Source organism: Bos indicus x Bos taurus, chromosome 3 (genome assembly GCF_003369695.1).
Source record: "Bos indicus x Bos taurus breed Angus x Brahman F1 hybrid chromosome 3, Bos_hybrid_MaternalHap_v2.0, whole genome shotgun sequence".
Taxonomy (NCBI): Eukaryota; Metazoa; Chordata; class Mammalia; order Artiodactyla; family Bovidae; genus Bos; species Bos indicus x Bos taurus.
The window spans coordinates 888,953-901,661 of NC_040078.1; the positions used below are offsets into that span (position 1 = coordinate 888,953).

At 42.7% G+C, this 12,709-nt stretch overlaps 1 protein-coding gene across 1 annotated transcript in view; it reads left to right on the top strand.

Moving 5' to 3' along the window:
- The window catches only part of ADCY10 (adenylate cyclase 10), an 80,860-nt gene extending 72,588 nt beyond the window's left edge, over positions 1 to 8,272 (top strand). The window contains exons 30-32 of the mRNA XM_027526465.1: positions 232 to 427; positions 6,839 to 7,027; positions 7,752 to 8,272. Coding sequence (XP_027382266.1) covers positions 232 to 427; positions 6,839 to 7,027; positions 7,752 to 7,913 — 547 coding nt within the window. The 3' untranslated portion in view covers positions 7,914 to 8,272. The remainder of the gene's footprint in view (positions 1 to 231; positions 428 to 6,838; positions 7,028 to 7,751) is intronic.
- The last annotated feature ends 4,437 nt before the right edge of the window (positions 8,273 to 12,709 follow it).

Sequence of the window (12,709 nt, forward strand, 5' to 3'; positions counted from 1 at the left end):
AAATGGTACCTAATATTATCCAAGTATTCCCCCCAATTCTATTAATTTCAAATCATCAAAAAAGTTCTATTCTGTCCTTGCTCCATATCAGATAATTTCCCCTGAATAGGCCAGTGGCAGGCTTCCAGAGACCCACATTCTCATAGCTACACCTCTAGAGAGACTCATTTCAGAAAACCAGCCCATTCTAAGGGTGATACAGATTTTTCTTATTCTTCTGTGGTAATATAGGTATGCCAGACTGCAGGAATGGAACAGCTTTCATGTATTTTCCAATAGAGCCAAAAATCTTGTGTCGAGAAGAACCCCAACAGCTCTTTACTGCATAAGCATCAGTAGGTATATGGAAGGACAAGTTCTCTACCTTCAAAAGCAAATTGAAGAACAATCAGAGAATGCTCAAGACGCTGGAGTTGACCTACTCAAGGTAAGGCCTCTTCTTTGTTTTCCAGGGTACTTCATACCATAAGTGGCTTTTTCTCTACCTTCTGTGATAATTATTTTCTCTGATTGTAGAAGTTCTACCTGTTTGTAGGGTAAGTTTTTGAAGGTAATTCTATCCCCATAATTAGAATATGAATTGCCTTACTTACCTTACTACCCAGAGATAACCACTTTATGCATATTGAGAAATCACTTTCCAAATTTTCGTCTATGTATGTGCATGCATTTCCATTTTTTAAAACTTATTACTAAATAAGATATATTTATGAATCATGCTCCTGCTCATGCTCAGTCACATCAGTCATATCTGACGCTTTGCGACCCTATGGGCTGTTGTCTGACAGGTTCCTCTGTCCATGGGCTTCTCCAGGCAAAAATACTGGAGTGGGTTGCCACGCCCTCCTCCAGGAGATCTTCCTGACCGAGGGATCAAACCCGCGTCTCCTGCATCTCCTGCGTTGGCAGGCAGATTCTTTACCACTGAGTCACCTGGGAATCTCGTCCCAAAGACAGAACAGGCTAAAAACACAATAGTTGCTATTGGGATTGCAGCAAAAATGAGTAAAGCATTCTCTTTGTACTTTAGGAGTTTGTGATTTCAAGGTGATGGAGGTGGGAAGCCCAGGATTGGGAGGGAGTTGTAGAGGTGGGGAGTAGAAAGAATGCTGCTGCTAAGTCCCCTCAGTCGTGTCCGACCCTGTGTGACCCCACAGACGGCAGCCCACCAGGCTCTGCCATCCTTGGGATTCTCCAGGCAAGAACACTGGAGCGGGTTGCCATTGCCCTCTCCATTGTGTGAAAGGGAAAAGTAAAAGTGAAGTCGCTCAGTCGCGTCCAACTCGTAGCGACCCCATGGACTGCAGCCCACCAGGCTCCTCCATCCATGGGATTTTCTAGGCAAGAGTACTGGAGTGGCTTGCCATTGCCTTCTCCGAGTAGAAAGAATAAAAGAGCCCAAAAGAACACAAAATCAAACTTGATATTTCCCGCTAAACATAGAGCAATACCTTTTACATATGTTACTGAACCAAACTTGGGTTCATTCTCTCAAGTACAGTAAAGCCGATCTAGTGATACTGGGTTGTGATGAGGAAAAGTGCAGCCTTTATTGTAAGGTGCCAGATGAGGGGTCCAGGGCAGCTAATACTCAAAAAACCTGAACTCCCCAATAGGTTTCAAGGAAGCATTTTTAAAGGCAAGGAGGAGAAAAGTCACAGGGTACGTGATTAGCTTATGCACAGTTCTGATTGGCTGATGGTGAGGAAACAGAGCAGTGTCCCAGAGGTTACCATGATCAATCCTCAGGCTCCAGTAGGTCTGGGGGCTACATCTTGTGGTCATTAAGTAGTTAACTTCTTCCATCTGGTGGGAGTTTTAGCATCTATAAAACAACTCAGGAAATGTATAACAGGTACAGTTATCTAGTTACTTCAGGGAGGAACTAAAGAGTCTGTGGCTGCCATATGGCTGAGGTACTGTTTAAACTATTGTCAATTCTCCTGGCCTAACTGCTATTCTTGTCACTACACAGTCATATACTTTCAGCCATTAATTCTGGAGCCAGTCTTCTGTGACTCACTGGAGGCCTGGGAGATAGACTATATAGCTTTTCTACAAACAAGTGGAAGGCAGAGGATGTGGTGTGAATGGTTTGTTCTGGGAATGTCCCATAGGGTTGATTACATACAGTAGATGCTTAATTTCTTGAACAAAGAATTGATGGACGAAAACGTGTAACAGTTTAGTCAGGAAAAAATCTACATTTCGATCCATTTCTATGATATTGAAGTTTGTTGTTGTTGTTATTCAGGCGTGTCTGACTCTGTGACCCCGTGGACTGCATCACGCCAGGCCTCCCTGTCCTTCATCATCTCCTGCACTTTGCTCAAACTCATGTCCACTGAATCGGTGATGCCATCCAACCGTCTCATTCTCTGTCATCCCCTTCCCCTCCTGCTTTTAGTCTTTCCCAGCATCAGGGTCTTTTCCCAATGGGTAAGCTCTTCCCATTAGGTGGCCAAAGTAAAGCTTCAGCTTCAGCATCGACCCTTCCAATGAACATTCAGGGTTGATTTCCTTTAGGATTGATTGGTCGGATCTCCTTGCAGTCCAAAGGACTCCCAAGAGTCTTCTCCAACAGCACAGTTTGAAAGTAGCAGTTCTTTAGTACTCAGCCTTCTTTACGGTCCAACTCTCACATCTGTACATGAACGTGAACGTGAACGTGAAGTCGCTCAGTCGTGTCTGACTCTGTGCGACCCCATGGACTGTAGCCTACCAGGCTACTCTGTCCATGGGATTTTCCAGGCAAGAGTACTGGAGTGGATTGCCATTTCCTTCTCCAGGGGGATCTTCCCCACCCAGGGATCGAACCCGAGTCTCCCACATTGTAGACAGAGCCACCAGGGAAGTCCATCTGTACGTGACTGCTGGAAAACCCTAGCTTTGACTATACAGACTTTTGACTGCTAAGTGATGTCTCTGCTTTTTAATATGCTGTCTAGGTTTGTCATTGCTTTTCTTCCAAGGAGCAAGTGTCTTTTAACTTCAAGCCTGTAATCTCTGTCCCCAGTAATTTTGGAGCCCAAGAAAATAAAGTCTGCACTGTTTTTATTTTTTCCCCATCTATTTGCCATGAAGTGATGGGACTGGATGCCATGATCTTAGTTCTTTGAATGTTGAGTTTTAAGCCAGCTTTTTCACTCTCCTCTTTCACAGTCCTCAAGAGGCTCTTTAGTTCCTCTTTATTTTCTGCCATTAGGGTGGTATCATCTGCATATCTGAGGTTATTGATATTTCTCACAGCAATCTTGATTCCAGCTTGTGATTCATCCAACCTGGCATTTCACATGATGTACTCTGCATATAGCTTAAATAAGCAGAGGGACAATATACAGCCTTGATGTGCTGCTTTCTTTGAACCAGTTCGTTGTTCCATGTCCAGTTCTACCTGTTGCTTCTTGACCTGCATGTAGGTTTCTCAGGAGGCAGGTAAGGTGGTCTGGTATTCCCATCTCTTGAAGAATTTTCCAGTTTGTTGTGATCCACATGATCAAAGGCTTTAGTCAATGAAGCAGAAGTAGATGCTTTTCTGGAATTCCCTTGCTTTTTCTATGATCCAACGGATGTTGGCAATTTGATCCCTGGTTCCTCTGCTTTCAGTGATATTGAAGTAAATGAAATAAAAGAATAAGACATTGTCTTGTTGATGGTCAAATTGGCAGACAACAGAGAAGACATGAACATAACAGACATAACATAACATAGAAGACATAACATAACAGAGAAGTCCTCTGAAGGACTCTCATAAACTTTCTAGAGAGCATTCTGCAAAATGCATCAATATCTTTAAAATATGCACATCATTTAATTCTCCTCCTAGGAATGACCCTAAGGAGATAATCAGGTGGTAATAAAGATGTTGATCTCAGATTTATAGTATTTAAAAACTAGAGGGGAAAAAGTGATATGCCTTTCAAAATGCTGGTTATCTCTACAGGAGGAAATAGCAACCCACTCCATCATTCTTGCTAGTGAAGTCCAACGGAAAGAGGAGCCTGGCAGGCTACAGTCCATAGGTTCACAAAAGCATTGGACACAACTTAAAATATATATATATGTAAATATATATGTATTAGTCAGAAATGGTATATTTAAACATTAAGACATTTTCACATTAAAAAATCTGAATTTCTGACTCTTTTAAAAATTGCAGTATCTGATGACTCTAAGCCCCAATTCTAAGGGGCAGCTATTGGCTGGAACTGATGAAGGGCGGCATTTAGGTCATACTCTCTCCAGTATGACATAATTTCCTTGCTTCTTATCTTACCTCTTATTTATGTTTCTTACATGACTGTCAGTATTTGGATTTGTGAGATCTGATGTTAAAGAATCATGTCACTGGAAAAGGTTTACAATGTTGTGCTAAATGAGAAAAAAATATTTTGAATTGCTGTTTAGTATGATACCAGTTGTGGTGAGTATGAGTATGAGTGTGTGTGTGTGTGTGTGTGTGTGTGTGTGAGATAGTGCCAACTGACGTTGCAAGTTAGATTTTGTTCAGGGTTCTTCAGTTCAGTTGCTCGGTCATGTCTGACTCTTTGAGACCCCATGAATTGCAATATGCCAGGCCTCCCTGTCCATCACCAACTCCCAGAGTTCACCCAAATTCATGTGTGAGTCGGTGATGCCATCCAGCCATCTCATCCTCTGTCGTCCCCTTCTCCTCCTGCCCCCAATCCCTCCCAGCATCAGTCTTTTCCAATTAGTCAACTCTTTGCATGAGGTGGCCAAAGTATTGGAGTTTCAGCCTCATCATCAGTCCTTCCAATGAACACCCAGGACTGGTCTCCTTTAGGATGGACTGGTTGGATCCCCTTGCAGTCCAAGGGACTCTCAAGAGTCTTCTCCAACACCACAGTTCAAAAGCATCAATTCTTCAGCACTCAGCTTTCTTCACTGTCCAACTCTCACATCCATACATGACCACTGGAAAAACCATAGCCTTGACTAGATGGACCTTTGTTGGCAAAGTGATGTCTCTGCTTTTCAATGTGCTATCTAGGTTGGTCATAACTTTCCTTCCAAGGAGTAAGCGTCTTTTAATTTTATGGCTGCAGTCACCATCTGGTGTGATTTTGGAGCCCCCCAAAATAAAGTCTGACACTGTTTCCACTGTTTCCCCATCTATTTCCCATGAAGTGACGGGACCAGATGCCATGATCTTAGTTTTCTGAATGTTGAGCTTTAAGCCAACTCAGGGTTCTTACTGAGGATTATATCTGTAGCTTGGAGGACAGCCTCACAGATAGCTTTTGAGTAACTGCTCTGAGGAAGTAAGGAAGGGGGCAGGATATATAGGAGTTTTTTCCTGGGAAAAACATCAAAAGATTACTGCTAATCACAAAGAACAACATCACAAGTTAATGATTTTAACACTTTTTTATGTATAGAAGATGCAAGGATTTGGATTCATTGAAATTATTCCTTAGATAGGCATCTAACTATCTATGACCAGTGTCCAAAGCACAAGACACTTCCTGTTTTTCTCAGGCACACCATTGGTGGGTGGCTGCAGTGACTAATGGCTTGATTCTTGTAGAACCGGGATGGTGGGCAACATTCCCTGTCCACAGCAAAGAAATAAAAATGTGTATCCAAATGTCAAGGTGTATATCCAAATGTCAAGGTGTATATCCAAATGTCAAAATAATTTTTTTTAGCTGTTAGGGTTATGAGTGATTCTTTTTTTTCCTATCATTTTTTTTTTAAATTCTGTGCTATTTGTTTTTCCCCTTTTCAATGTTTACATTTTTTTTCAGTTGAGGTATAATTTTTAAAATTTTTAAAATTATATTCCTTTGGTAAACAAAAGAAAATGTTACTACTGTTACTGAACTGAACTTGGGTCTGCTTGCTGGCACAGAGCAAAGTCAATTTACTGACACCAGGCAGTGGTGAAGGAAAGTACAGCATTTATTGCCAGGCCCAGCAGTGAGAATGGGTGGCTCATATTCAAAAAACCCAAACTCCCCAATGACTTTCAAGGAAGGGTTTTTAAAGGCAACATTTGGAGTGAGGGCTGCAGTGTACATGACTTTATTCTGACTGGCTGGTGGTGAGGTAACAGGGTGGTGTTTCACGAATGTTAATCATCAACCTTCTGGTTCTAACCAGTCTGGGGTCTATGTCTTATAGTCAGCATGGAGTCAGCATCCTGTAGCTGGGTGAGGGTCTTAGTTCCTGCAGAAGAACTCAAAGATATGTATCAGAATGTCATGTATTTTCCTTGAGGAAGAGCTCAGACTGTTTTTATCACTGAACTATATTTTCTTGACTGGTTTTTTCCTACATTCCCTTACTTCCCTAATTAGTAACTGCTTGAATTTGCCCTTTGGAACTCAGGGAAGAGCTAGGAGACTGAAGCCTTTTTCTACAAACAAGAAACAGGGGACATAGAAGGGCTTTTGTACATGGGAGGGCCCTGTGGAGTTCACTCAGTTTCAGTTGCCTGCTTTCTTTGATATTCCTCAACTCAAATTCTTGAGGGGAATGGGGCATGACAAGAAAGAGAATAAAGATTTGGGTAAAGAAGTTAATCATAAATTCAGCGGGGGAACTGAGTTTCAGAGGGACTCAGTTTCTTTTAAGAATGGTTGCCCTTTTGGGTTAATGAGCAGACCCATATCACATTCTTGGTTGGGGTAAGCCACTGGAGCCACTCTACTTGACTTTTATCATCTAATCTCCACTACTTTCTATGTATGTTTCAGTAATGTGCTTTTTTACTTGATTGCTTATACCCTTGAAATGATCCCAAATGATCTGAAATGGAAAAATCCTTTCAGTCAAGGATCCCTTTCTGATTCTGTTATGTTGCTTTTTCCTTTAGAACTTGGAGAATCTGGTGGCTCAAAACACCACTGGGCCTGTCTTCTACCCAAGACTCTACCATCTGATGGCCTATGTCTGTATACTAATGGGAGAGGGGCAGAATTGTGACCTCTTCCTGAACACAGCCTTACAGTTCTGTGAAACTCAAGGGAATGTGCTGGAGAAGTGCTGGCTGAACATGAGCAAAGTATGTAGCATCAGAGAGCAAGCTGGGGAAGACGCTCAAAGGGGATGTTAAGGAGCCCAAGAAGCCCACTACCTGCTTTGGATTTCACTGGGTGTGGAAGGCCATCAGAGGCCTTTCTGAAAGGGATGACATATCCATAGGTTTGGTATTTGCACCTCCTCTTCCCCTTTCAGTTCTCATGAGATCCTCCCATCCTTCAAATTTAGCAATTTCTCTACCTTTTCATGGGGCTTCCCAGTTGGCTCATTGGTAAAGAATCTGCCTGCCAATCCAGGAAATGCAGGAGACATGGGTTTGATCCCTGGGTTAGGAAGATCTCTTATAAGAGGAAATGGCAACCCTGATATTCTTGGCTAGAAAATCCCATGTACAGAGGAACCTGGCGGGCAGCAGTCCATGGGGTCGCAGAGTCACACACAACTCAGAGACTAAACACCGCCACCACCTTTATTCATGTGCATGTCTTGCCTCTCCTCGAGAATGTGAACAGTTGGAACACAAAAATCATTTAGTCTCCAACACAGTGCCTTATTATACTCAGTATTTGTTGAATAAGTAAATGAATTTTCTCCTCTATGTGTTAGAGTTATCCTAGTTTGGGTAGCAAAAGTCATTGTTCATTTTAAAAGCTCAGGTACATTTGACCATTTCTGTATTAGACCACTCTTGACCATACAAGCTGAGAAGCAATAATGAATTCTGTGTTCTCTTTTTCTCCTCTCAGGAATGGTGGTACTCAAACTCTGAGTTAACAGGAGACCAATGGCTTCAAACACTCTTGAATCTCCCATCATGGGAAAAAGTTGTATCAGGCAAGGTAAACATACAGGATATTCAGAAAAACAAATTCCTGATGAGAGTTAATATTCTGGACAATCCTTTCTAACCTTTCATGAAAGAGAACAAAGATTTTAATGACTCATTCTCTTGTGGTTATCCCTTATTAACTTTTCTGTATAGGCAGCATCTTCCAGGTTCCTGAATACTTCCTTCTGTTCAGACACAGAACCAGACCTCTGGTTTCTCCTCTGTCTGGAGGGTCAGAAAGGGTTGGCAGCGTCATGCTTTCCTTTCTTCCAGCTTTGCACAAATTCCCTTTGCCTTTAATGCTGTTTTAGCTTATCTTGTTTATTTTCAGCCCATGCAGAATTGTATCAGATCGAAAAATTTTAGTATCAAAATGATACATTTTGTGGCAGATAGGCTTATATGTAATCTATTAAACTAAAAACGGTTATTTTTAAATGTCCAGTGTTATGTCTTTTGTATGTTGCCCAGGATTAAAAAATAGCTACTTCTCTTCATGGTCTGTAAGGTCAAAATTTGAAAAGACACATCTTTGTTGTGCCTGACTGCAGCCTCCAAAGCCCCTCTGACTGCATGCATCAAGGATCTGTGGAAATACATTTTTCAAAATTGAAATACTAGCAATTTTGAGGTGGATGTCTTTATGTGCTTAGAGTTTACATATTTCTATATTTAGCAAAGTAATAGCATTTAACTTCACTTCCCAGATGTTGGAGAAGCCGTCTGTGGTCACTGTCTCTCTTTTGCACACAAATCGATTGCCATAGGCACCCTGTGCTCCGATGGTGCACGGGGAACACATGGAGATTCAGCCTCTCTCTGTGCTGCTGCAGTTCCCTCCTGTTGGTTCATTTCACAAACCCAGGTGGCCTCCGCAAGTAGGTGCCCGAGGAGATTTGTTGACTCTCTTCACCTTTCGATCCTGGAAGGAGGTTTTTCATGTCTGACTTTATTGGACACCTCAAATTCTCATAGGAATTTCCAAAGGCAGTGTGCCCTCTGAGCCTTCTTTTAACAGGCTAACGTTTCATTGTCCTTTAGCAAGAGGCAAAGCCGTGTTTTCCCTCCTGGTGATATAACTGAATTATAACCACTTAAGGAGGTTGGATAATACCAGTTGGTACTAGGAGTTTAGCCACAGAGGCTGGGTCCTGGCCTGGTGAAAAGGACAACAGCCTGGGAGGTCAGAGCATTGGGTTCCAACATAAGCTCTGCTTTAAGCATACTTTATTCCTGGGACTCATCACCTAACCTCTCTATTTCAGTACATGAGTATGAGTATCAAGTAAGACAGTAAAGATGAAAAGGCATTGAAAATCATAACATGCTCTATGAGTGAAAAAAAATTAGTATCATACATGGCTGATTCTAAGTAAATGCATCAAATATTAAGCTTCATTGAAATATCGTCCCCTTCAAAGCTATCGTCTTGAAAGTTGTGTCAACTAAAAAGATGCAGAACATGAGAGTTGAGAGTTAAGTTTTATTTGGGGCAAAATGAGAACTGCAGCCTGAAAGACAGCACCTCAGGTAGCTCTGAGGAACTGTTCTAAAGCAGCAGTGGAGGAAAGTCAATATATAAGATTTTGGTGAAGGGGAGTTCAGTGCAATGAAGTGCTTACTTTAAAAGAGGTTTTCTGCTAGTCACGAGGAGCTGATGTCACCACGAGGAGCTAAGCACTTCATTGCACTGAACTCCCCTCCACCAAAATCTTATATATTGACTTTCCTCCACTGCTGCTTTGGAACAGTTCCTCAGAGCTACCTGAGGTGCTGTCTTTCATGAAGGATTTAGTGCTTTTCTAGATACAAGGAGATACAAGGATTGGGATCCTGAAATCAGTTCCCAAAAATACCTCTCTAAAGACCTGCTCCACCAGTTTCTCTGGAGCACAGGGTGCCTCACTCTCTACCCTGAATTCCCTGCAGGGGTGTTGACGGTCAGCAGATGCAGCAGCACAGGCAGATGGCAAATGCTCACGTGTTTGTTGCTCCCTTGCTGGCGAGTGTTCTTGGCAGGTGCCAGTTTGTGGTTGACTTTTGCATACTTGTCCCATGTGCTCTCTTATCACCTCCATTATTTTATGTATCATTCATCTTAATCATTCACTTATATACTCAGCCAGCTAACATTTTTTTGGACTAATCACTGTGCATTGGGCATGGATTAAATACCAGAGATTAAAATACAAAAATGTAAAAGACACAATTCTTGATCTTGGTGAGCTCATACATCCACTAGAGGAAACAGACATTCAAGTCAAACTCAGCCCATGTTAGTCGCTCAGTCATGTCCGACTCTTTGCAACCACATGGACTGTAGCCCACCAGGCTTATCTGTCCATGGAATTCTCCAAGCAAGAATATCAGAATCGGTTGCCATTCCCTTCTCCAGGGGATCTTCCCAACCCAGGGATTGAGTCCAGGTCTCCTGTACTGCCGACAGATGATTCTTTACTGTCTGCGTTACCAGAGAAGTCTGTATTTCACTGTAGTTATACTACAGGTATGAACACAGTAAACAGCGTGGTGGAGAGAGTTGTCTTTGTTCAGTCACTCAGTCGTGTCTGACTCTTTGTGACCCCACGGACTGCAGCACACCAGGCTTCCTTGTCCTTCACCATCTCCCGAGTTTGAGTTTGCTCAAACTTGCGTCCATTGAGTTGGTGATGCCATCCAACCATCTCGTCCTCTGTCATTTCCTTCTCCTCCTGCCTTCAATCTTTCCCAGCATCAGGGTCTTTTCTAATGAGTCAGTTCTTCACATCGGGTGGCCAAAGTATTAGAGCTTCAACTTCAGCATCAGTCCTTCCAATGAATATTCAGGACAGATTTCCTTTAGGGTTGACTTGTTTGATCTCCTTGCAGTCCAAGGGACTCTCAAAAGTCTTCTCCAACACCACAGTTCAAAAGCACCAATCCTTTGGCGCTCAGCCTTCTTTGTGATCCAATTCTTACATCCATACATGACTACTGGAAAAATCATAGCTTTGACTACAGGGACTTTTGTCAGCAAAGTAATGTCTCTGTTTTTTAATCTGCTGTCTTAGTTCTGTCATTACTGGAAAAGGGATAGCCTACCCACTCCAGTATTCAGGCCTAGAGAATTCCATGGATTGTGTAGTCCATGGGGTAGCAAAGACTCGGACATGACTGAGAGACTTGCACTTCATTTTCACTTTTTAGGTCTGTCATAGCTTTTCTTCCAAGGAGCAAGCAATTTCATGGCTGCAGTCACCATCTGCAGTGATTTTGGAGCCCAAGAAAATAAAGTCTCTCACTGTTTCCATTGTTTCCCCATCTATTTGCCATGAAGTGATGGGACTGGATTCCATGATCTTCATTTTTTGAATGCTGAATTTTAAGCCAGCTTTTTCACTTTCCTCTTTCACCATCAAGAGGCTCTTTAGTTCCTCTTTGCTTTCTGCCATAAGGGTGGTATCATCTGCTTATCTGAGGTTATTTATATTTCTCGTGGCAACCTTGATTCCAGCTAGTGATTCATCCAACCAGACATTTCACATGATGTACTCTGCATAGAAGTTAAATAAGCAGGGTGACAATATACAGCCTTGAGGTACTCCTTTCCCAATTTGGAACCAGTCCATTGTTCCATGTTGAGTTCTAACTGTTGTTTCTTGACCTGCATATAGATTTCTCAGGAGGCAGATGTGATGGTCTGGTATTCCCATCTCTTGAAGAATTTTCCACAGTTTGTTGTGGAGAGAGTAGCGCACACAAAATCCAGATGTCTCTGAAGACTTAGCTGAACTGCCTCTGACACAAAGTCATTTTGATTACCCTGTCCCTTCCAGAGGAGGGCAGAGGGCAAATGTGGGTGAAGATAGGTGAGTGTGTTAGAGAGAGCAGGTGCACACAGAGACAAGCATGAGCAATGCTGGCCTATAGCAGAGAGATGTTTGACGTGGAGCTTATTGGAGAGGTAAGCCCAGCAGCTGGGGGTCTGCTCTGCAGATGTTGTGCTGGACTAGAAGTGAAGTGCTGTCCTCCCAACCCCCAGCACATGCCTCTTCCTTTCCATTACATTTACCAGCACCTCCCAGATGAAGTCCTCCAGTGAAAAGCTGGGTGCTGGGTTCACCCACAATCTTTCATCCTCCAAAACTTCAAAAACGTCTTTTACTTTATTGGCTTGCCACCAAGCCAAAGCAAGACTGGAGGAGGTGGACAGGGGGAGGGTAGTCTGTTACTGGAAGTGTAATGACTTCCCCAGGACTGATCAAAGAAATCGAGAAGAGGAAGAACTAGGAAAAGACCAAAGTGCAAATGAGGGATTTTACATTTCATGTATCTGAATCCAGAGGAGCAGGCATCAGGCTTTACAGGAATCTTGAACTTGCTTTCTGGCCCGAGACTACACCACAGACTGACCATGTGACCTTTTCGTTAGTTTCCTCACTTCTAAACTAAACAGGTTGTGACAGGTTCCCACCCCTCCCAGTCTGCCATTCCCAGCTCCTAAAAACAGGCTGGGCGCAGGTCCATCTTCTCTGCAGCCAGCAGATGGCAACATGAGCTCTTTTCTCTGGAGGCGGCCCAGGGAACCGTTTTCTGGTCAAGAGCCAAGCTTTTGTCTTCCAACCCACAGCCTCAGTCCTGAACACTTAGAACCATGTCAGCTTCCATGGTAGCTCTCTTCAGTATCTATAAGAAGTTTCCAGCATATGGTTCTAAGGAACATCACTTGAGAAAGTAGATTTTGGCTAGAATTCTTTTTAGGAGAAGGCAGATAATTTCATGAAGCTTCCAGGAAGAGAGTAATGAATAAGTGAAGATCTACCTTTTCTTTCTTTCTTTCTTTCTCCTTCCTTCCTTCCTTCCCATGAGCTTGTGAACTCTTCTCCCCACGTCTAC